The 26680-nt window shown below is 40.0% G+C and overlaps 1 protein-coding gene and 1 non-coding gene across 13 annotated transcripts in view; one reads left to right on the top strand and one right to left on the bottom strand.

Moving 5' to 3' along the window:
- The window catches only part of SIK3 (SIK family kinase 3), a 243066-nt gene that overhangs the window by 58782 nt on the left and 157604 nt on the right, over nucleotides 1–26680 (bottom strand). For all 12 annotated transcript variants that reach the window (XM_077777598.1, XM_077777606.1, XM_077777614.1 and 9 more), the window contains one exon: nucleotides 19237–19398. In XM_077777598.1, the coding sequence (XP_077633724.1) occupies nucleotides 19237–19398 (162 nt within the window). The remainder of the gene's footprint in view (nucleotides 1–19236; nucleotides 19399–26680) is intronic.
- On the top strand, nucleotides 17230–17336 carry LOC144243199 (U6 spliceosomal RNA). The gene has a single exon (XR_013338569.1). It is a non-coding gene; the product is annotated as a U6 spliceosomal RNA (small nuclear RNA).

The following is a 26680-nucleotide window of genomic DNA, read 5'->3' as shown; positions in this document are numbered from 1 at the left end:
ATTTGTAACACATACAACAAAAGACTCGTATCCTTACTATTGAAACAAAAACTCCTATAAACCAGTAAGAAAGAAAACTCACTAGAAAAATAGGCAAAAGACTTATTGAAGCAGACACTTCACAAAAGAAAGGCTAAAAGACACGGAAAAGACTCCAACCTCATTTTGAGAGAGAAAAATTAAAAAACTAAAATCACATGAAATTACACACTCACCAGACCACAAAACATATGAAGTGTAGTAACACCCAGAAGTGGTGAGGGCAAAGAGTAGAAACACACACACACNGGAGACGGACATACGGACATACTGTACGGACTTTACTGCTTGGTTTATACTCTTAAATGTTTAAGAACGCACATGAATGTTTAAGAGTGCACAAGGATAAATGTTTAAGAATGTTCATGTAACTAACTCCAGACTGAAAACAATCTAAATATGCATCAAAAGATACGATGAAAACATGACTTGTGATATATACATGTCATAGAATACTATAAAGAAATACAAGTGAATAAATCACACCTATACAAACATGGATAAATCTCACAAACATTGTGTTGAGTGACATAAGACACAGAACAATATATTCAGTATGATCCCATTCATACATAGTTCAAGAACAAGCAAAATACATGATGAAATGGGCCCACTGCACATTATATCCAATAAACATGGCACTTTGTGCATCAAAACTCCTGACAGATGCATTACACAGGCGATAAAACACAAAAATTGAAACAGTGATTACCTCTTGGAGGCAAGGATGAAGTTGGGATGGGAAGGTACAGTCTGGGCTGATGAAATTATCTATTTCCTGATCTAAGTGGTAACTGCACAGGTGTTTGCTTTACAGTGGTTCATTTAAGTATATATGTATGTATGTGTATATATATATACATACACACACGTGTATGTATATATATATATGGTTAATGCACATTTCTGTCTATATGCATAATATTTCATAATGAGCAAAGAAAAATGAGAAAAGACTAGGATCCTTCTTCTCCCCCACTTCCATTTCTTGCCATTCAGGACAATTTCACTGGGGTCTAAGCTCTATTGTTGTGAGGGCTCCGAAGAGCAGAGATCAGGCTGTTTTTCTCACCACAGATTTCTTACCACCTAGAACAGTGCCTGGCAGAAGACAGGCACTAAATAAATATTTTACAAATGATTCACTGATCAACCAAGAACAGAGGGGGAGGCAGGAGAAAAGAGAGATAAACATAAAAAGGGAAATGAACGCACGAGGACTCCGAGACGCTCTTTGTGAACAGTTAAGAGGGCAGGACCTGGGAGCTCCTTGTTAAAACAGAGATCGTACTGAAGTTTTTGCTGAGGACAACCACAATCTTATATGAAGGACAGCAAACCATGACGAATTTATATACACCCATAAAGTTTACAGTGTAGCCAAATACAATTTAAAAGGAGTAAATATTTTAATGATCTATATAATCCCTTCAGAACTGTGGGCAATAAATTTTTGTTATTTATATGCTACGCAAGCTGTGGTATTTTGTTACTGCAGTAAGATGCATTACTTATAACTTAAAAATTCATTTTTTCTATAATACTACCTTTTCCCCTAATGTAATAAGACTTACTAAAAAGAACACCACCACTAGGGAGATTTAGATCTTACTTCTTTTCCCTCAATATGTCCAACCTAAGGTAAACAGATAGATTAATTAGCAAATCAAAAAAACTTGATGACTAGAAGAAAGAGGAGGGAGAGGGAAAAAATAATATATTGTAAAACAAACAGACAAAACTGGATAACTGAGAGTTGAGATAATTTTGGCAAATCTTTCAGATAATTAATCTTCACTCTCTCCTAACTCCAGAATGTATTTTATTTTCTGATTATAACCTTTAATTATTCAAATCTCATAGGTGGTAACAAGCCACAGAATGGACAGAGCCTAATAATTTCTTTAAAGCCACAGTCACTTTGTATTCAATAACTATCTTTCTTTTTTTTTCCTTTTTTTTTTTTAAGCTTTCTGGAACTACATCATCCTAAGGAATACTGGAATACCGAATTCCCTCACCTCATGTCAACCTGGGATCATTCTAGTTAGGGGGCACAAGTAAAATCAACAACACTATCATAAGCTAAAGTTAAGCTCACAAGGCTCAGGAGGAAGAACACTATTAGACCAGACATTGGTTTAACATACAGGAAAAACTGAAGAGGGGCAACTTCAATATAAGAAAAATACAAGACCGCCAACAACAAAATAACAGAAACTTAAGGCAAAGAAGAGATAGAGTCAACACAGATTCAAAAAGTTAACTATACTTTGTAGTTTTGAAGTCCACTCACGATGTCAAAAAAGCACCGAAGCCCTAGGAAGAATTTCTGTGCTCCGTTTTTTTCTCAAATGCACATGAAACACTGTCCAGGACAGATCACATGTCAGGCCACAGGACAAGTCTCAGGAAACTGAAGAAGACTGAAATCGTATCAAATATCTTTTCCAATCACAACAGTATGAAAGTAGAAATCAGTAAGAACTGGAAGAAACAAAAATACATGGCGGCTAACCAATATGCTACTGAACAACCCAATGGGCTCACAAAGAAATCAAAGAGGAAGTAAAATAATACCAGGAGACAAATGAAAATGGAAACATGTGGGATCAAGTCTTTGGGATGCAGCAAAAGCACTTCTGAGAGGAAATTTTATAGCATTACAGGTCTAATTCAAGAATCAAGAGGCGCCTGGGTGGCTCAGTCGGTTAAGCGTCCGACTTCAGCTCAGGTCATGATCTCACAGTCTGTGGGTTCGAGCCCTGTATTGGGCTCTGTGCTGACAGCTCAGAGCCTGGAGCCTGCTTCAGATCCTGTGTCTCCCCCTCTCTCTGCCCCTCCCCTGCTCGCTCTCTGTCTCTGTCTCTCAAAATAAAATAAAAACATAAAAAAATTTAAAAAACAGAATCAAGAAAAATCTCAAGTAAACATCTAACTTCACATCTAAAAGAACACGAAAAAGAACAAAGCCCAAATTTAGCAGAAGGAATGAAATAACAAAGATCACAGCAGATATATATGTAACAAAGACAAAAATATAATTGATAAACTTTTAAACAGACTAATCAAGAAAAAGAGAGGACTCAAATAAATATCAGAAATGAAAGAGAAGTAATAACCACCACAAATATATAAAGGAATATAAGAGACTACTATGAGAAATGACATGCCAAACAAATTAGATAACTTATAGTGAAAGAATACATTACTAGTAACATACAATTTTCTAAGAATGAGTCAGGAAGAAATGAAATATCTGAACAGATCAACTACTAGTAATTAAATTGAGTCAGTAATCAAAAATTCCCAACAAACAAACACCTAGGACCACAAGGCTTCACAGATGAATTCCACAAAACATTTTTTAAAAAGATAATACCCATTATTACCAATTAATACCAAACTATTCCATAAAACAGCAGAGGAAAAAATGTTTCGGAATGCCTCGGAGGCCAGCATTACCCTGATACCAAAATCAGACAATGGCACTACAAAATAAGAAAACTACACATCGGGGCGCGTGGGTGGCTCAGTCGGTTAAGCGTCCGAATTCGGCTCAGGTCATGATCTCATGGTTCGTGGGTTCGAGCCCCGCACTGGGCTCTTTGCTGACAGCCAGCTCAGAGACTAGAGCCTGTTTCAGATTCTGTATCTCCCTCTCTCTCTGACCCTCCCCTGTTCATGCTCTCTTTCAGAAATAAATAAAACATTAAAAAATTAAAAAAAAAAAGAAAGAAAACTACACATCAAAGTCCCCGATGAACACAGATACAAAGATCTGCAACAAAATATTAGCAAATTGAATTGAAAAATTCATTAAAAGGATCATTCACTATGATCAAGTGGGATTCACCCCAGGAATGCAAGGATGGTTTAAATTATATGTATCAACCAACACAATATACCACATTAACCACAGGTTAAAACCACAGGTTAAAAATCATATGATCATCTTGGGGCACTTGGATGGCTCAGTTGGTTAAGCGTCCAACTTCGGCGCAGGTCCTGATCTCACGGTTTGTGTGTTTGAGCCCCACGTTGGGCTCTGTGCTGGCAGTCAGAACCTGGAGGCTGCTGCAGATTCTGTGTCTCCCTCTCTTTCTCTGCTCTTGCCTTGCTCATGCTCTCTCTCTCTCTCAATAATAAATAAGCATTAAAAATTTTTTTTAAATCATATGAGTATCTCAATAGATGCAGAAAAATAATTTGATAAAATTCAACAGCCATTCATTATAAAAAACTCAACAAAGAGGGTACAGAAGGAGCTTACCTCAACATAATAAAGTCCATCTATGACAAATCCACAGCTAACTTCATACTCAATGGTGATAGGCTGAAAGTTTTTCCTCTAAGGTCAGGAACAAGACATGGATGTACACTCTCATCACTTTTATTCAGCAAAGTACTGAAAATCTTAGCCACAGCAATCACACAAGAAAAATAAATAATAGGTATCAAAACTGGTAAGAAAGAAGAAAAACTGGCACTATTTGCAGATGACACGATACCGTATATAGAAAACCCTAAAGATTTTGCCACAAAAACTATCTGAACTAATAAATGAATTCAATAACTTTGCAGTATACAAAATCAATATTGAGAAATCTACTCTGTTTCTCTACACTAATGAGAAAAGAGCAGAAAGAGAAATTAAGAAAAGAATCGCATATACAATTACATCAAAAAGAATAAAATACCTAGGAATAAATTTGACCAAGGAGATCAAATTTCTATACTCTGAAAACTGTAAGACATTAATGAAAGAAATGGATAGATACATCATGGAAAATATATCCATGATATATATATCATGGAAAAACAAATGGAAAGATGTATCATGCTCATGGATCAACAGAATTAATATTATTAAAAGGCCCATACTAGGCAAGGCAATCTACAGATTCAGTGCAGTCCTGTAGAAATACCAACAATATTGTTCACCAAACTAGAACAAAAATCCTAAAATCTGTACAGAGCCACAAAAGACCCTGAACAGCCAAAGCAACCTTGAAAAAGAAGGAAAATCTAGAGGTATCATAATCCCAGATATTAAACTATATTACAAAGCTATAGTAATCTAAACAGTATGGTACTGGTACAAAAACTGACGCATAGATCAGTGGAACAGAACAGAGAGCCTAGAAATAAACCCATATTTCTATGGTCAATTAATCTATGACAAAGAAACCAAGAGCACACAATGGGGAAAAGACCGTCTCTTCAATAAATGGGTGGTGGAGAAACTAAACAGCTACATACAAAAGAATGAAACTGGGCCACTTTCTTACACCATACACAAAAATAAACTCAAAATGGGTTAAAGACCTATGTGTGANCACTGAGTGTTATGTGGAAACTAATTTGACAATAAACTATTTGTAAAAAAATAAATAAATAAAAAGAAATAAAATAGAGGAAAAAAAAAAAAAAGACCTACGTGTGAGACCTGAAACCATAAAACTCCTAAAAGAAATCATAGACTGTAAACTCAAGGACAACAGCCTTAGGAATATTTTCCTGCAGTTAAAAATGGGCAGAGGACCTGAAAAGACACTTTCCAAGAAAGAGACCTACAGATACATGAAAAGATATTCAACATCACTAATCATCAGGGAAACACAAATCAAAACCACAATGAGGTATCATCTTACACCACTCAGATATAACAAGTGTAAAACCAGGATGCAGAGAAAAGGGAATGCTTAAGCACTGTTCATGAGAATGTAAACCAGTACAGCCAACTCTGGAAAACAGTATGGAGGTTCCTCAAAAAGCTAAAAATAGAAATACCATGCAATCCAGCAATTCCCCTTTTGGGTATTTACACAAAGAAAACAAAAGCACTAATTCAAAAAGATATATGCACCACTATGCTTACTGCAACATTATTTACAATAGTCAAGATATGGAAGCAACGCAAATGTCCATCAACAGATGAATGAAAGAAGATGTGGTGTATAAATACAATGGAATACTACTCAATCAAAAAAAAAAAAAAAACAAAAAGAACAAAATCTTGCCACTCACGACAACATGGATGCATCTAGAGGGTATTATGCTGAGTGAAATAAGGCAGACAGAAAAAGACAAATACCCTATGATTTCACTCACACGTGGAATCTAAAAAACAAAGCAAACAAATGAGCAAACAACAACAATAAAAACAGAAATACATCAGTAAATGTAGAGAACTGGTAGTTGCCAGGGAGGGAAGGGGGTAGATGGCTAGGCGAAATAGGTGAAAAGGATTTAAGAGGTATCAATGTCCAACTATAAAATAAATAAGTCATGGGATGAAAAGTACAACATAAGGAATACAGTCAATGATATTACAACTTTGTATTAATGATCACATGGTAACTACACATATTGTGGTGAACGTTTTCTAATAGTTTCAGAAAATTATCTGGTACAAAAATGCCATAAAGATACTTTATATCCCTGATTATTTATTGGTAACGGGAAAGCCTTATGATCTACAGATTCAACATTAAAATGATGACTAGAAGAGTTACAGAAGAAAACAGCAGCAGAAACTGGTTAAGATGGATGCTCACACCCACACAACAGAAGCCATATGGGTGGAGCTGCTCTCTTCATGTGGCCTATGGTCATTTATTTCTCCACTCACAAGCGGCTCCTAACATAATCTGTTAAGTCTCTTTCCAACCCCCAACACCCGGGTTGGTCAGCATTTGTCTGCAGGCTGAAATGGTATCTCATATTTAATACAGAGCAGCAGACTTTAATCTGAACCATGTGTCTGTCTTCTAGAGACGGTTTAAATACCAGAGCTTTACTATCAATTTTGAGGCTTGAAATTCTTTGGTCTAGGCGAGATCAGGGGCCTGGGGCTATACAGGGTAGTGACGGCGTATCCCTAAAAGTAAGTAGATCATCAATGGGGTATGTCTATGTGGTAAGGGAGAAACAGGAAAGAATGAGTGGCACTAACTTAAACATCAGGACAACTGCAACAGGAAATTTTCTTATTTGGTTCACCACTTTAGAGCCAATACCCTCGACTTGTTTTTGGCTGACCAAGGAAGCAGCAATGCAAAGCAGATGTAAACAGATTAGCCTGCAGCCTGTTCCAATGTTCACAATGCCTGTTACGGTAACACAGTGAAGCTAAAATTGACAGCCAACTCCTGCAAGCGTTACTTGGGCTTCACTTCCTTGCTGTTATAAGTAAACTGCTCAGAAGTAGGAGCCAAAGGGGACAAAGTGGGAAAAACTTATTTATCCTAAATAAACAACCTCACCAGAAAACACGGTGACAAAATTCTTCATGTTTTAACATACAAAAGCTGAGAACTCATAATCCTAATCCTGCACTTGGAATTACACACACACAAAGACCAAGAAGAGAAATAATTTTGGCCCTTGATTAATTTCCCAGTGGACCAAGGGGAAGGGTAGTGTGGAGGAGACCAGCTGTCAGGTATTCTTGCTAGAAATGACTCAAAGAACCAAAGATCCAACACCCCAGGAAGAACACTGTACCAACACCATTTAGACCATTATATGGACTGTGAAAATGGAACATGGCACAGAAAAGGAACTAATTTGCTTTCCCTATACCATACCACCAGCCTAGAAATCACGTGACCCGAAAGCGTTATTTGGAATTGCGCAAAACAAGAGTCAACTGTGTGAATCTCAGAATTACAGTAGTGAGGAAGGATGAGTTTCGAAGTTCCCAGGAGTCACAATATTAGCTCACTCTTAAAAATGGGTCTTGGGAAGTCCTCACTGTTTAGCAATCACTCCAACCCCTGGCTGAACTTTCTGACTAGGAGCTAACAGAGAAGTGATGCCAAAAACTACTGACTCACAGCCTGAGCATTTTATACACAAGAGAAATTCCTTTATGGGGAATAAAAAAATCAAGTAATCAGCTTTTTTTTTTTTTTTTTTTTTTGGTGGTGGGAGGGGGATATTGGGTTTAGTTTAAGAGACTAGGGAAGGTCAGATCAGAGGAGGAGAGGGTAATATTCATGAGATGAAAATGTATTACGGCAACAGTACAGTCCTCTTTTGTTGCCAGTGCTGCTATTATGTTGTATATGGGACTGCCCTGTACGGATCTGCCACTTCATCTTACCGATCTTCTGACCCTCCCCAACTCCTAGCACTATTTATTTATATAGCACAATACGATCTCTGTGGAAGATGAAAGTTTAAAAACAAAAAGGCTGGACCAGCATTACACTGGCATTTTCAATGAATGACTTACTTATGAATCAGTCTCTCCCCAAAGCTTTAAAATACCTAAGCAGTTAGGATCACTGAACTCAGCTAATTTTAAGTGAGATAATAAACCAATCCTCCCCCCTCTGTTATAGATAACACTACCCCAACGCGTCTCATAAAAAACAATAGCTCTCCCCAACACAGGATCTTTTCAACAAACTCAGTATTGAGTAGATACATAAAGGAAAGGGCTATAATAAGATACTTGATGTAAGACCTGCTAACAATATTCATTGGAATTTCTGAATACATTAAATACATACTGTTATAGTCCTAATTCTAAATCCTATCACTCAGAACAATGAAAATTCAATCATTCAGTCAGGTAAGTTTCCAATATTGACAGGTGAGCATTCTACACAAAATTTTAGTGTGCCTTTTACAGACCATGATGAATCAAAGTCCCCTTAAATACTCAACTAGAGGTACCACTCTAGTGGTATAAATAATAAATAACCTGCCTAAAGGGTAATGTGCAAATGTGTAACAGGAGCAGGGTACTCCCCAAACTTATGAGGAACCACTAATGAGTTCTTGGCACAAGGTGAACAAAATACGTGGCCCTTACCCTCATGAAGCAGTCAGTCCTGTGGGGAGACACATGACATAATTACACACCTAACCATATAACTGTAAGCACAGAACGAGTTTTAGGGGAAAGTTCAGGGGCAAGTGGTATGTAATAGAGAAAAGAGGCCTTCCTGAAGGAGAGTCTATCAAGAGTTTACCGAATCCCTCCATTTGATCCCCAAACCCCAAGAAGTTATATTTGGACTAAAACGTAAAGAAAACTGTAACCTATTTCACCATATAGGTATCCAGTATTTTCTAACTTTTTGACTCACAAACTCCCTTCAAAGGAATATATTATCTTAAAAACATCCCAGGAAAGACATTTAAAAAATAATTTTCTCATTTTTGCATGATTTATAATAAAGAAATAACTTTAAGTATTTTGTTTTTATATTAGTACATTATTAAATCTGTTTTAAAACTTCATTTTAAGTAACACTTATATTTAACAACAAATCATCAACAAAATCAAATGGTAACTGACTGAATGGGAGAAAATACTTTAAGTCATATATCTGATAATATATATATATCTAAGATATATAAAGAACTCATAGGACTCGAGTAAATCCAACAAAAAACACAATAGGGTAAAAAAAAATGAGTAGAAGATCTGAATAGACATTTTTCCAAAGAAGACCTAAGATAGCCAACAGGTACTTGAAAACATGCTCAACATCACCAATCATCAGGAAAATGTGAATCAAAACCACAATGAGATATCACTTCACACTTGTTAGAATGGCTAGTAGCGAAAAGACAAGAAATAACAGGTGTTGGTGAGGATGTGGAGAAAAGGGAACCCCCAGTACACTGCTGGCAGGAATGTAAATTAGTGCAGCCACCATGGAAAACAGTATGGAGGGTCCTCAAAAAATTAAAAATAGTAACACTATATATGGCCCACAGTTAGTCCACTTCTGGGTACTTATCTGAAGAAAAATGCAAACATTAATTCAGATAGATATATGCACCCTTGTGTTCACTGCAGCATTATTTTCAATAGCCAAGGAAACAACCTGTCAATGGATGAATAAAGAATATATATATATGTGTGTGTATGTATGTATATACATATGTATGTGTGTGTATGTATGTATGCAGTACACACACACACACACACACACACACACACACACACACTGCAATATTACTCAACCATAACAGAGAATGAAATCTTCCCATTCAAAACTACATGCATGGACCTGGAAAGTATTGTGCTAAGTACAATAAGTCTCAGACAGAGAAAGACAAATACCTTATGGTTTCATTTACATGTTGAATCTTTAAAAAACCAATAACAAGCTCACAGATATAGAGAAGAGACTGTTGGTCGCCAGAGGGAGGGGGAAATGGGGACTGCATGAAATGGGTGACAGGGGTCAAAAGGTACAAACCTCCAGTTATAAAATAAATCATGAGGATATAATATACAGCATGGTGACTATAGTAATACTGTATTGTATATTTGAAAGTTGCTGAGAAAGTAGATCTTAAAAAGTCCTCATCACAAGAAAAAAATTATTTTGTAATTATATAAATGATGACATTAGCTAAACTTACGGTGGTGATCATTTCACAATATAGACACATACTGAATCATTCTACTGTACACCTGAAACTAACATAATGTTATATGCCAAGCATACTTCTATTTTTTTTAAAAATCATTATAAATATTAAGAGAAATTTTTCCCATTTTATAAGTGACCCACTAATGTATTTAAATTAAAAGTATTAATTTAAAATTGTTATGTCATATTTAGTTGGAAAGCCACAAATACGTTTTGAGATTATAACATCTGAAACAGCCAAAAACTTTTCATGACCTGGTATTTGAAATGCTTACATTTTTGAAGCAAAAGAACAAACTTGTCTGAATCATTTTCATGTTTTGCTGCAAGTGGCAAAACGGGTAAGCAAGCTTAGTACCTCTGTGCAAATAATCCACTATGATAGTCTCTCTATACTGGGATAGTCTCTCTTCCCAATAAAGCAAACTGGATATTGCATTGTGCATGTGTATGCATATTTGTGTGTGTGTGTCAAACTGTGGGTTTTGACATCCTAGAAAGAGCTCGATGTGCTATAGAACAGTGATCAAATGAAGGCAATTCATGCATTTGGTAAAGTTTGTCTCAAAGCACTGCTGAATTACTACTCTTATTTTCATTAACTGAATTTTGACATCAGTGTTCCTTATGCTTTATACTGTCCAGTGGTCCATTATAGAGGTAAATTTAATAAAATATGATGAAAAACTGCATCCTGGTCACAACTACCACGGTAGCCAACTATTCACCTAAGCAGTAAACAGACTGACTGAGTTATAAGCATGCTCATTAGCTCCCCACTAGCAGGCAGACCCACTTGATTTACTTTCAGAGGCTCTCCAACTATTTCATTGAAGGAGGGTGAGGACTCCTAAATCATTACTTGATTTACTTCTAATTATCCCCCAAATGATTTGCAATTAGCAAAAGTTTATGTAAGAGGAACCGGTAGTTGGGGAAGAAATTCTTTATTCTCAGGTTTCTTGAACTAGCCTATGTTTATATACCCCCAGGCATAATGCTGCAGTGTGCCCAGAGTTACGTGAAAGCATAGGCTAAATAAAACACATCTTCCTGAAATAGTAAGTTTTTCTCTGTTAAAGTTGAATAATTTTAATATTAAAACAAACGTAGTGTGACATTGAGGAGAAAACAAAATGTGCATCAATTTAAAATAAAGCAAGTGATTTAAAAAGTGAACCATTCCAGGCGAGGTCGTCAATCCCACACTTGCCCCCCACCCTGTGTGAGTTCACCCTCCATGTTAGGGAAACCACAGCGGGAGAATCGGAGAAACCATGCTTCCGTAAGGGTAGCGCAGCTATTTGTGAATGAGGCCTTGTAAGTAGAACATTTTCTTGGTCTTAGCAGGATGCAATCACTTCTCAAGATTAATAAGACCTCTTGGAGGTAACCTGGAACCATGATTAACAAAACTCTGTTCATTTGAATTTTCACTTTAGAATTTTTTCATACGAAATAAATCAACTGTGTGTCCTTAAAATGCCTTCTGAATGAAGGTGTGTCTATTTTTCGTTTCCATAACCTCCAGTCTTAGGAACAGGATTCAGAAGAGATCGTTTGTCAAACTGTATTTTCCCAGGGGTCAACATACATGTAAGTTGTTAGCACCTTTTAGTTGAGGGTCACACATCATTTCAGAGGGAGAGCAGGCACTGAGGCATTACAATTCCCAGGTTCTATTACGACATGAATTCAGGAAAGTCACAAGGCCTCACAGGGTCTTAGTTTATTCCCCGCCAACCAGGGAGGTGCACTGAAAGAGTCCCTAAATAAAGGCGTTACGTCCATGATATGAACTCTGTGACTGCCGTGATGAATACTGAGAACTACTTCCCGTGCGCCGTCAGACCAGCAACCACCGCACTGCGGAAGTGTTCTCAGAAGCCCAAGGGTCACAGCCTTTTTCCCCTATATGACTATGTCTCAGCAGATTCATACTGAAGGGGAAAGGTCAATGGATTTATGGAATGTTGAGGTTTCTCACTTTTAAAAGATGAAACAGACTGGATCTCAACTGCATTAAGGTCAAAAATTTCCACAGTACCTTAAATCCATGCACTCAGGAAATTCTTTCCAAAACTTTGCTTTGCTGTAGTTGTACTTCACATCTCTGCTGTCTACTGACTGCCAACTAAAACAATAACACCGGAGTGGAAACTATCTCATGGAGACCATTCCGGGAGTCGACATTTAAAGAGAAAAGTTTCCAACTTCCTTAGGTTAAAAAAAAAAAAGTTTCCACAATTTTCAAAACATTCTCATAACATCTGAGTATTTCAAATAACTTTGCTTCAGGGAGTAAGCTAGTCACATTTTGGTCTTTTCGTAGGCAATCTCTCACAAATGTGGAAATTACTCTACTTGGTCTTTGGGGACAAGGATTAAAATTGCTTTCAAATAGCACTACATATAAGACAACACCTTTTCCCTTTGATAGCTTAATATACTCCGTCAGGAAGAAAATCTGATTTCTGGATTTCCACACACGTCTTTGACTGGAAGTTCCTTCTTCCCGGCCCAGATGTGTGAGTCGTCGCCCACCCACAGAGAGTCTTCGTTGGCTCCTCTTGTATTTGTTGTGCTTGTCTTCCTCTTCATGTCCACTGTCAACACCGTGGTGCAGGATTTCACCATTTCATAGCCTCTTAACGGATCTTCCTATGCTCTTCCGTCCCTTCGCCCTGCTCTTGCCTTTCTCCTTATCCATCCTGACTCCGACTTATTAAGCCCGGTATTCAAACAGTCTGACAGTCTGGGGTAAATAAACACCTCTCTCTCCCGCCTTCTCAGGCAGGACTCCCCTGCTTTATCTCTCTTGCAAATATGACCCATCCGTTCTACTGCTGCCCATACTCACCCAGCCCCGCTTCCAGCTGTCACCAAAACACGGCCCCCAGTCCTCAGCATGAGGGTGAGGCTCCAGGTGGACCGGCCGCCACCCGCTCTCTTACCCACCTCCTTCCACAACCCGCCTGTGGCCATCTGCAGCCACACTAGCTTTTCTCCCACCTCGTCAAATATGTTAGATTCCCCTCTCTCAGGCCTTTGCACTGTTCTTCCTTCTGCCTGGAAGGCCCTGACCATCCTGGTTAAAAGCATCTGCTCTCCCACCAAGTCAGTCTTGCACACTCTTGATTTTATCCTTTTCACAGTCCTTACGAGGGCTTCCCTGTGTACGTGTTCACTGCCTACCTCCCCCAGCACAATGTCAGTTCCAAGGAACGACGCGACCTGCTGCTGTGTCCCCAGTGCGCAGATCAGGGCCTGCACGTGGCAGGTGCTTCGTTAACGTTCGCTGACAGATAATCCTACTGGACGTCTCTCTTCCACACCTACACTTAAAGACTGCTATTCATCCTTTACACTCACCTCAAATGCTATGTCCTCAATAGGACATTTATGTTTTTGTCACCACTGTCTAAAGTTCAGGTCAACAAAGTTTTGAGGACCTACTATAGGACAGGCACATGCTAGGCACTGGAGGGAGGGTGTGGTTTCCATCAACAGGATATGGGTAGAGTCCCTGTGGTATTTACAGTCGAATGGAACTTTACAAACTAGAGTGGTTTTTTCATCCTCTAAACTTCTGTGGTAATTAGATTGTACAATTAATGGGACAATGAATCATGGCGTGCCTTGTAATGTCTCTTCTATTGTCTCAAATTATAATTGGGTAGCTGTTGGACACACTGTCACGCAGCGATGCAGGCTATATGCTGAGAGAGCCGTGTTGCGCTCCGCCCGCCCCATCTCATTTGCTCTTCTGTGGGTCCTCACGTGTCTATGACATGAAAAGTCAAAGATTAGAGGCCAAGAATCCCATTTATTCCCAGTGCTAGCCTCTCTACATGAAAGAGATTTGCATGAGTGCTCTTTATAAGCAATTCAAACTTATGGAAAGTTAAAGGTGTATCTTTTGAAGACTCTAATGTTTTCTAAATGAGCTATATTTGCATGACAAATATGACAAAATTAAATGATACATGTGAAAATGCTTTGTAAAGTACCAGGTATATATACACACAGACAACATAATACATATGTACACATACGCATGAAACACACGTACATAAGTGTAATCTTGATTTACAGATTTAACTTTCCAGAAGTCTAGGCATTTACTGCACAGACAGACAGTGCATTCTCTAGGACAGGAGTCATGTCTTACGCTTCCTTTCTCTCTTCCATGACACCTGAGCAAAGAGCCTCTGTGAATGAGAGATACGTTTTCAGATGACCTCTACACAGTTTTAGTTCTACACTTGGCAAGTTTGCCTTTCAGAAATAAAACTCTTTGTTCTGAAAACCGCCAGTGTTTATTCTGTATTACTAACAACAGAAACATCTTCTCACCAACTCTACAGAAGACAGGTTTGCTGGGGTGCCTGGGTGGCTCAGTCAGTTAAGCGTTCAACTTCGGCTCAGGTCATGATCTCACGGTTTGTGGGTTCAAGCCCCGCTTCGGGCTCTGTGCTGACAGCTAGCTTGGAGCCTGGAACTTGTTTTCAGATTCTGTATCTCCCTCCTTCTCTGACCCTCCCCTGCTCACACAGTGTGTGTGTCTCTCTCTCAGAAATAAATAAAAATTTAAAAATTAAAAAAAAAAAAAAAAGAAGACAGGTTTGCTATTGTCATTAAGAAGAACTCTAATCTAATTCTAAAACATCAGAAGGAGGGGCTCCTGGGTGGCTCAGTCAGTTGAGTGGCCAACTCTTGATATCAGCTCAGGTCATGATCTTGCAGCTGTGTTGGTACTGAGGCCTGTGCCTGGCTCTGCACTGAGCATGGAGCCTGCCTGGGATCTTCTCCCTTGCTGTCTGCCCCTTCCCCACTCCGGTTTCTCTCTCTCTCTCTCAAAATAAAATAAACTTAAAAAAAAAAAAAAGGTTCTCTTTCCCTCTGCCCCTCCCCCCCACTCACACGCACTCTGATTTTTTTTTTAATCCAGTAATTGAAGAAAACAGTCCCGTTTAGTATTGACTTCATTACTCATCTGATCTTATCTTGTTGGAATCACCCACTGTACCTCTCCAAAATTCGTTATGCTGTAGGAAGCTCCAACTAGAAGCGTTTCTCCTACTGGCCCACTAAGTGCAAAGACAACCTGGCAGAGGAGAATTGGAATTCTACTGATTTACATGTAAGAAAGGAAGTTCAAGCACTGACTGAGAAACTGAGGACAACAGTGCCCCTTATCCACAAGGGACACATTCCAAGACCCCGGCGCACACCTGAAACTATGGATAGCACCAAACTCGATATATACTGTGTTCTTCCCTATACACACATACCTACGATAAAGTTTACTTTATAAATTAGGCACAGTAAGAGAGTAACAACAATAACTAACAATAAAATAGGACAATTACAACAATGTACTGTACTAAACGTTCTGTGAGTTGGTCTCTCTCAAAGTATCCTCTGGTACTGCCCTCGCCCTTCCTCTTCTCACAGTGATATGAAATGATAAAACGCCTACATGAGGAGATGAAGTGAGGTGAATGGCGTGAAGTGAGGCGGTGTGACAGCGCTAGGCTACTCCTGACCTCCTGACCATACCTGACGTACAAGGAGGACCATCTGCCTCTGGACCACAGATGACCATGGGCAAGTGAAACCACGGAAGGCAAAGCCATGGGCGGGGAGGCGAGGGACTGTGTAATGATGACATGACGAGCAAAGACAATGGCAGATATTACAGCAGGGCACAAAACTAGAGGGACTCATTACTCTTGAGAAAACAAATAATAAAAATGCAGACTCTGGGTTAATAAACTTAAAAACCCTGCCGTACGTGTTAACACAGAGAGCCCGCGGCTGGCTGCCAGCATTGCCGGGAGTCTGTAATTACACACCAGCAGGCAGAGACTCTGATCGTGACTATACGATTTAACGACTAACAAAGAAAAGCATTTAAAGACCTTCCTACCCAAGTATCTGTCCATGGAGTTTCTAACAGGGTTTTTGTTTGTTTGTTTTAATATTTTTATTTATTTCTAGGAGAGATAGAGACAGCATGAGCAGGGGAGGGTCAGAGAGAGAGGGAGAAACAGACTCTGAAACAGGCTCCAGGCTCTGAGCTGGCAGTCAGCACAGAGCCCGATGCGGGGCTCGAACCCACGAACCGCGAGATCATGACCTAAGGGAAAGTGGGACGCTTAACCAACTAAGCCACCCAGGCGCCCCATGTCCATGGAGTTTCTAATGTCAGTTACCACCGACCCCTGCTTCTACACTTGGTTTCGCAAACAAAAACGAAGAGCCATACTCATTTCCCTTAACTAAATCGAAATACTTCCAGAGTCAAAATCAACACCCGAGGAAGCATACAAATTCTTTAACCTGTGTTCAGGGAGGGTAAGGTACAACTGTAGAAGAAAGAGAGGGCCTTCTTTCAGCTCACGACCAAATCAATCATCCAGAGAACGCGACCGTCACAGCTGTGGCAGGCTGAACACGGGCCCCTCAAATGACATCCAGATCCTACTCTGAACTCGGGAGGCCTCCACAGGTGTGAACAGGGGATGGGGAGATCACCCTGGATCACCCAGGAGGGCTCACTGGAACCACACGGGTCCTTCTAAGAGGAAGCGGGGCATCGGGCAGCAGTGGGAGATGTGACACTGGGAGCATGAGGCGGAGTGTTGTGAGAAACCTCCAGAACCAAAGAGCACAGAGACCTCTGGAACCAAAAACCAGCAAGGAGAAGGACTCTCCAGAGACTCCAGGTGCAATCAGTCCTACTAATGCCATAGTTTTAGTCCCATGAGGCTCCTTTCAGGTGCTCACTTCAGCAGCGCAGAGACTAAAATTGGAACACCACAGAGAAGACTGGCACGGCCCCTGCACAAGGATGACGTGCAGATTCGTGAAGCGTGCCGTGTGTTTTCATGATGAGCACCGAGTGACGCACAGAATTGCCGAGTCACCACAGGGCACACCTGAAACTAAATATACATTGTATGTGAACCAGCCTGGAATTAAGGGGCGCCTGGGTGGCTCAGTCAGTTAAATGTCTCACTTTGGCTCAGGTCACGAGCACACAGTTCATGAGTTTGAGCCCCACATCGGGTTCAGTACTGTCAGCACAGAGCCCGCTTTGGATCCTCTGTCCCCCTCTTTCTCTCTGCCCCTCCCTCCACTTGCGGTGCTCTCTCAAAAATTAATAAACATTTAAAAAAAACTATTACTAAAATTAAAAAACTGAGTAACATGTTAAAAAAAAAGATTCATTTCTGATTTCTAACCTCTAGAACTTTAAGATAATAACTTTATCTTGTTTCAAGCCACTATGTTTGTGATTATTTATTACAGCAACAATAGGACTACATTATTATCCTTCTAAGGACTGTGAAGCTTAGTAGAGGTTTTTACCATTAATTTAATTGAAGCTCCAATGAAAAATTACGAAAGAGGGTTTGAAGTTGCCGGGTTTTCCATACTTCTGTGGGAACTGCTTGTGCCTAGAGAGCTTTGGAGAATACAAAACAGACTTGAGGACAAAGGAAAAAATCTGATTTTATGTAAGAGAAAGAAAACATCTCCTCTTGTCTCCTACGTACTGAGCACATAGAGGACTCCAAGAGCCTACAACCACGTGAAAGTACGAATCAACAGCGCCTCCATCAGCGGAACAGAGCCCGGAAAGAGGGCAGACTCATCTACACAAAACGGTCTGCGGAACCATCAACCTGAAAGGGCACATGGAGGTACTTTAACCTGTAACAGAACAGAAGTCTCAACTCTCAACTCCTACCCTTTAAAGGAGGGAAGTCTCTAGAACTGCTTTTTTACTTTGGCTTTCAAGACAATTATATTCTAGCTGTACTTCCGTTTTGTATATGAGATACCCCCCCTCCCTTTTGACCTGTGAGATGGAGGATAATCAATGCAATATGAAAACTGTCAGAAAACAAAACTGGTCTCTCCTCGTGTTTATAGTTTCTGTCTAGACTGCAGCCACGTTCTTTTATCAATAGGTGGTGAGCTTGTATTGGCTAGGCAAATGCTGATCGTTTATTAAAACTGAAGTGGGAGAAGACTGAGGCAATGAAAAGTTCTTTTCAGGCACTGTCAGATGAACAGACGAGGGAGATCTGAGCACATAAAGAGATCGACAGCCTTTAAACCAACAGAAGATCTGTTTTTCCCAAATTATCATAAATCTGCAGTCTGCACAATAAGCAGACTCTCCAGCAGCAGTGCCGTAAATCCACCCCCTTGAGTAAAGCTGACGGAGTACACAAGTTTAACACTTATTCTCGCTACTTTATTCTACACTTTATTCCTTACTATTTAAGAGAGACTGTCAACCAAAACAAGAGAATTTTAAGTATACTTTTTTTAATGTTTATTTTTGAAGGAGAGAGAGAGAGACGTGTGAGCAGGGGAGGAACAGAGAGAGGAGACACAGAATCCGAAGCAGGCTCCAGGCTCTGAGCTGTCAGCACAGAGCCCAATGCAGGGCTTGAACTCACAAGCCAAGAGACCATGACCTGAGCCAAAGTCGGACACTTAACTGACTGAGCCCCTCAGGCACTCCCAAAATAAGAGAATGCTAAATATCACTCTTTTCCTTCTTTCTCCCCAGCCTAGTTCCATCTAATACTACATGAAAAATAACATAAATGTATTTTGAAAACTTATCAATTCTCAAGCCACACACACACACACCTTTTATTTCCACATCACATCTTTCTGAATAGATGGAGATAGACAGTCCCTGGTTTAAGAATCTTGAAGGAAAAGCTCTTTTGTTCCTATTTCACATCCTAAACACACTTCTCACCTGCTATTTTAATATTCAGATTGGCATCCAGAAGCAAATTTTCAGCTTTTAGATCACGATGAACAATGTTCCGACAGTGACAAAAATAGACAGCTGCCACAATCTGTTTGAACTTCCGACGGGCCTCCTTCTCTGCCATTCTGCCATGGGCCACCAGGTGGTCTGTGGTGAAGAAGAACACAAGTCAGTTCCCATTTTGCACTCTGGTATCCTTTCAAAAGGTAGACCCCAGGAGGGATGGGGGAGGGGGAAGCACCACATGAACAGTTGAAGAAGTGAAACAAACAAATGGCAACATTTGTGGCTCTAGTGTGTACCTATAAAAACCCATCAGCAAGCAGTACCCAAATCGTTTTTTAAGTATATATAAGTATGCATAAGAATACATATGATCTACCGTAAGAAAAAAAAAAGAGTTCTGAGGGTTTTAGTGGTATTTTTGGAAAATTGTAACATTCAACACCTCCTTTTTCTTACCTCCACTGCAGAAGATTACATACACACAGCTAACATATACATGAAGATAAGAATCAGCAATATTTCCTGTGCTAAAGAGTGAGTAAAGAGCAGAATCACGATAATCAATCATTTGGGGTAAGAGTAGACAGAAGTTAGTCACTGCCAAGGGGCAAAACGGCTTTCTATAGGAGCCCATCGATGCTAGTATCTCTTCTACTTTCTCAAAGTTTTAGAGTTTAACATAAAAATGAACTTACTTGGTGACTGTATTCTGGAATGCATAAATATACACCAGTATCTTTCATCTGCATTTATTGTGCTTTTCAAGTATTTCTTAACCTGTTATTAGTTTTTACAGATAACATCAATTGAAAATAAAGGCAGTTTCTACCACTTTCAATGAAAAGGATTTCATTAGCTATGTGGCTAACATACAGCAAAAGATTTTACATGTGATATACTTTGTAATACTATAAATCAAACTATCTTTGATATTTAAAAATGAATTGGTTGACCCACAGCCAATACGATTAATTACAAATTACCAGTACCAATGCAATTAAGTACTTTTCTCTAATAGTGGCCGTAGGTTTATTCTGAACCAATGAATCCTCAACCCCATCTCTTCATCTAACTAAAAACATATCCACATTGTAACAGCTGATGGGATCAGAACACTGGCAATACAGCTTGCTCTATTTAAAATTTCCAATAGTTTCATTAGCACTATCCTTAAACTAACCAATTGAGGTGGGAAAAGGACACATTGGCCATCATAAGCATCCTGAGATAGCGGGAAAGTGAAAAATCAGACAATATGAATGAGCGTATTATTGTTTGTTCGTCAACAATAGTAGTTTCAAACATCCTCCCCAACTGTTTTTGGCACCATCTTGATCACCCACAGGACCAGGCAAATAGATCTTTTCTTCATCACAGAGGAAATCTGAGATAAAGGATATGCACTCGTAGTGATCACCACGATCGAGGGCTTAGGATGAGAAATGGGGTAGAGCATGAAGAAGGGGAGCCAAATGACAATCCATCTACACAGCAGATTTTCAAATAATTCAAACTACGCTCTGACCACAAAGAACATAACATGTTGGGAGACCCAATGCTACGGTAGTTTTAAGAACAACGTCCTAGAGGATCACTTAGATTATTAAGAAAGACCTTTCAATGGAATTATTGTAATTGTTAGTATTATCAGTGGCTCGTACATCAGGATGATCTTTGAAGCATTTTCCTCAAAAACAATCACTTATTATAGCCAAGATGACCAATGTGGTAGAAAAAGAAGGAAACAGGAAGTCTTTAGCTTAGAGGGTTAAAAACTAGAACACCACTTTCTCCAGAGGTTTGGAGGTAATGATAAACGAGTGCGCACTCTGACGTATTTATGCTTCTGGTGAGAACTGTCAAATGAACGGAAACAACACCAAGTCCCTAACTGGGGAGAGTCACTTAACATAAGCTGTTAAAGAACTGGACATCCATCACATGTGGGACGCTACGTGTTATTTTAAGATGGCATTCTCTAACAGTACCTGCTCCTCTGACCCCTATTCCTCTTAACCCAAGGCCTAATTATTCTAATAATATGTTTTAGCTGCTAAACGTTGTCTAATTAAAGGGCTTTGAAGAGACAGCTATTCTTGAGAAACATAAAAATAAACTCTTATGAAGGTTTACCATCAGAAGCTCATCTGGCCAAGCCACCCATTAATTAAAATGCCCAAGAGACATTCGTCTGGCAGTAAATACTAATTACCAGAACACATCAAAGAGCTTCTTAAATTCAACAGAATGATTAATTTTGTGATTTCCAAAATAAGTGATTTTCTTTTATTTAAAAAAAAAGACTCTTTATATTTTCTAAGTACTTTGTTTTCCTAAAATGACTGGATAGTTCTCAAATTTGCTACACGGGCCAGGAGCTGGTGGAATGCAGCCTAGTCCTGTTTTATCTCCACAGTGACACCCGGGTCGTCCTTGGACACAGCATGTACACTGCCAACACCCCCACCTCTTGCTCTGCTCAACAGAAATAAACCCAGTTACATGCTATGGCCAAAGAGAGATTAGTGTATTTGAGAATAAAGTGCTACTATCATTAAGAGTTATCATATGTGATATTCCTTTAACTTTCAAGGATATTTAAAAAGCTGTTTTTAAAAACGTCCACTCAGTACTATACAGAGGATATCTAAGTATTTGGTTCTTTGGGATGGGATTCTGTAGAGCTTAAAGGTAATTATTATACACATCAATTATCACTGTTAACGTGTGTTTGGTTAAAAGGTATTTTTGATAGCATGTTGGGTAAAAGAAGCTTAAAGTATACAGTATTTTCCCAAAAAAGACACCTATGGTATCCCTATAGTTATGAATACAAAGATCAACAAATCACTTTTCTAAAATGCTGGCTGCGAGCATCAGTTGTTGTTTTTTCTAGTGACTATGCTTGATGTTCAAGTTTTTTCTGCTTTGGGGGCACTGCAATCCAGGACCATCTTAACGGCTCTATGTCAGACAGACTTCAGCCCCTGCTTTCATTTTTGCCCATCTTATTACCACCGCCATGGCCACCCCACCTCCCTTCCCTGCTAGTCTCCTTTCAGGGTAAAGCCACAGGGACTAGTGGGTGTGCCAGGAAGCCAGCAGCCTGCAGTGGTTTCCAGCCTCTGCTGCAACTGCCTCTCGGCTGCCCACGGGCAAAGGGCTGCTTTATGTTGGCGTGTGCCCTACAGACGGGCAGCGAAAATTCTGCAAGCTCACACATGATGTTTAACTTCCAGCACAGAAACCTGGAGCTGCAGCCCGGCCTGGACTTGCCACAAAGTAAAAGCACTTGAATGAATACTGGGGTAACTTCAGACTGCAGAAGAAACCAGGTGGGTCCTGAACCCACTCAATATTCAAAGTAAAATACATTCTGCATCGTGTGGGGAGAAACACCAGGGGCAAGGAGCATATGAACAATCATTTCTGCTTCTTCCAGGCAGTTCAGGGAGCTAGTTCTCTTAAATACCGGGCGACACATGACCCCATCTTCAGTCCCCAACTTCCCACACGACAGCCATGCCCCTGGCTCCCTGCCCCCCTGCCCTGAGCCTGGCCACGCTCCAGCTCTGCCACTGTGGGTCCTTCTTTGACAATTCGCTACTTGTCTACTTAGCTGCCAGTCTACCTCCGGGGCCAATTTCAAGTTTTTTGTCTATCATAGCTTCATTCCAACCATAGCAGCAAAGACAAGGGTGAGGGGACTCTCAGCTAAAAGGAGAAAATGGGTCTCCTGTTTCAAGCTCTTATCAAAAGGCAGGAGTCTAAATCCCCATAAGTCGAGTGGCATTGGACCTCTTTCATCTTTTTGACCTGCTCTTCCTCAAACTGGAAGGACGTTAGTGACACGAGGTGATGGATACACCTCACAAGGAGCAGAACCCTTAGAAGTGGAGGAAATGAATTCTGAAGCTTAAAGATATGAGAACAAGTGTGTGTATAAAGTCTGCTTCAGAATTCACTGCTTGTAATTTTGTCCTAATCTGACTCAGGAAGAAATATCTTGTGGTACATTTAGATTCTAACCTTTCGAAGAGCAAAAATACTCACGAGGCGGTCTTAACTTCCCTCGCCCAGCCTCGCTGGAGCATCAGAGGCAGGCCACTAATGGGATGGTGGTGGGGAGCCAAAGTTTCTTAAAATAAGTTGCTTTTCCACCATAAACAGCGTCTCCATTTGTCTGCTAAGTGTATGACTCTAACTGATCCAAAACGCTAGCTGAAAATGAACATACCCTGATGGCAGGTCAAACAACAGGTCAGGAACTTCATTTTTCATGATAGAGAAATCGGCCAGGCTAGAATGGGGGGAAGGGGCCTGTGTACTGAGCTTAGGTGGCTACCTGAGAGCCAGGAGCCCAGTCCCAGCTAATCACAGCTGCCAGCTCTCTGCCTTGCCACTCACTTCTATCATTTCTTCTTTCCACGCCCATGGAAACGACTTCCTGTTTATCAAACAAATGCTCCTTTCCAGAAGAGCCAGGGCCAGGCCAAGAGAACCAGCTGCTGGGGAGCAGGTTAACAAGAGTGCACTCACTTGAATATCACAGGTCCCTAACCCGTGCAGGCCCCAGGCTGCCACAGACAGCAGGGCAGGGTTTGTCACTTTGTTTTCCTTGCCAAGAATCCAACTACCTTACACCTTACTTACTGCTTGGTGCTTCTAGTTGCAATTGTTTATTTTTTNAGAGGGGGGAAGGGGAGGGGGAGAGGGAGGGAGAGAGAGGGAGAGAGAGAGAGAGAGAGAGAATGAGAATCCTAAGAAAGCTCCAAACCATCAGCACAGAGCCTGACTCCAGGCTCAAACTCACAAACACTGAGATCATAACCTGAGCTGAAATCAAGAGTCGTATGCTTAACAGACTGAGCCCCCCAGGTGCCCGGAGCTGCTATCTCTCTTCTTCATGCTCCTAGGCTTCCAGGCCAAAAGCCTTGCTGTCACCCCTTCTCCTCCCACACCCATGTCCAATCCATCAGCAGATTTTATTAGTTCTACCTTCAAAATACACCCAGACTTCAACAATCCCTCAGCCCACCTCCACCCCGCCCCGTGTGAGCAGCCTGGCCAGCCGCCGCTACCTCCCTCCTGGATCATTGTAATAGCTCGTCACACCGTCACACCGGTCCTAACAAGCATCCTGGATTCAGCCCCCCGGCCCCTGTGATCTACTCTCAAAACAACTGCCAGAGTAACACATTTCTAAAAGGCATTTTATTTTGAAATAATCACAGATTCACAGGAAGTTACGAAGACAGTATGGACAGATTCCAGGTGCCCTTCACCCATCTCCCTCCACGGAGTAAATCTTACAGAATTACAGAGCAAACGCAGAACCTGACATGGGTACAACAGGAGTACAGCCCTAGCTCATTCTATCCCCTGTGAACATTCCTGGGACTACCACTGTAACTGACATACAGAATTATTTGCAGTTTCTCGGTACTCAGTACTCTTGCAGATATAAAAACAAAAAGCGCGCTATTTCTTTTGTCCATCCCAAGTAAATCAAACTTTTTTTTCTTAAAGGTCTTGAGAAAACACAATTTCTTCGTGAGACACTTACAGTCACAAGATATGCTTTAATTCTTAAAGTGTTCAACTAGAACTATTTCTATTTTTTCCTATGCCTCCTTACTACATACAAAAGAATGTTCTAGAGGGGCATCTGGGTGGCTCAGTTGGCTAAGTGTCCAAGTTTGGCTCAGGTTATATGATCTTGTAGTTTGTCACTTCGAGCCCCGCGTCTGGCTCTGCACTGACAACTCAGAGCCTAGAACATGCTTTGGATTCTGGGTTTCCTCTCTCTGCCCTTCCCCTGCTTGTGCTTACACTTTCTCTCTCTCTCCCTCACTCCCTCTCTCTCTCAAATAAATCCACATTAAAAAAAAAGAATCCTCTAAGGATGATCAATGCTTCATAACTACAGATTACCTCAAGAAACATCAATGACAGAAAAGACTATAAACTTTTATAAAGACATATTTCTTTAACTCTTCATTATGCCACTAAACAAAGTTGGTGAACTAAGTACTGTTTACATTAGGTCTTCAAAACAAATGACGCTCTTTCACATTAATGTAAAAAGGAGGATTTGTTTTCTTGTAGCTCCTTAAAAAAATACTTCTAGACTAAGCTCCAAGCCCAGGCAGCCTATGAAACAGGAGTCCATAGATTCCAAAAGGCCTTTCAAGAATGTTAAAGTAGTTCATATGGGGGCACCTGGGTGGCTCAGTCTGTTAAGTATCCAACTTTGGCTCAGGTCATGGTCTCACGGTCCAAGGGTTTGAGCCCCGCGTCGGGCTCTGTGCTGACAGCTCAGAGCCTGGAGCCTGTTTCTGATTCTGTGCCTCCCTCTCTCCCTGCCCCTCCTTTGCATTAAAAAAAAAAAAAAAAAAAAAAGAATGTTCCTCAGATACTTCTTATGTAGTACAAGTGTCTCACTTGCCACACCAATATACTAGCAAATGTGGGCTGGCTAATTTTGTAATACAGAGGTTATTCCCTGATTCCTATAATTCACAGGCTCCAAATCAAGCTCATTCTTTAAAAGGCAGCTCTAAGGTTATTTATCTGAAGCTTTTCTTAACCTACTCAACTACCCTAGAAGAAAACACTCCATAATTTGTGTCTAATGGCCTTTACTCTACATCTTTCTACAACATTAGTGAACAGCTGTATTACAATTATTTCCTAACAGGTGTGTCTTCCCTTTTAGACTAGGGTTTCTTGGTCCATCCATGAGTTTCTATCCATGAATCCCTGCAAGGTGTAGGAAAATATGTATGGTGTGCCTCTATTTACAGGAAGGAAGAGAAAATACAAATATGCATGTGTGTGCATTTGTTTGTTCTCTAAAAGAAGTAATGTTAAGTAAAAATTTTCTAAAAATGGTTACTTATAGAGGAATGAAAAAGGGATGGAAACTTGACTTTACTGAATGTACTCTGTTTTATTGCTTTAAACTTGGAAACATGTAATGTTTTAAATAAATCAAACAATTCACAGTTGAATCAAACAGAAGAAAAAGCAATTTATAAAACTTGAAACCAAACTGAAAAAAATGAACCTAGCTGTAAGTTAAATTGTGACATAACCAATCAGAGAGTAATTTTTTAAGTGACAAACACAGTGTTTTTGCCTTAATGGCATATATCCTAAGGACAAAAAGAACCAGACTCCTTAGTATTTGTAATAATACTGTGATTGCTTTGAATCAATATTGTGCCCACTCATTCATATCAAATATGTAATTATGCAAAGTAATTTGGAACCACAATTTTCAGTATAAGAGAAACAAGATATAAATACACAATATTCAAGAACTTTAAAATGCTGAAATCTTACATTTCAACTGGAATGTTATTAGTACAAACAATGTTTTACTTTTCTCTCCTACAGCAGTACTGAGCATCCCTAGGGC

This window comes from Crocuta crocuta, unplaced genomic scaffold, assembly GCF_008692635.1.
Source record: "Crocuta crocuta isolate KB4526 unplaced genomic scaffold, BGI_CrCroc_1.0 scaffold271, whole genome shotgun sequence".
Taxonomy (NCBI): Eukaryota; Metazoa; Chordata; class Mammalia; order Carnivora; family Hyaenidae; genus Crocuta; species Crocuta crocuta.
This window is presented reverse-complemented; position numbering and strand designations above follow the sequence as displayed.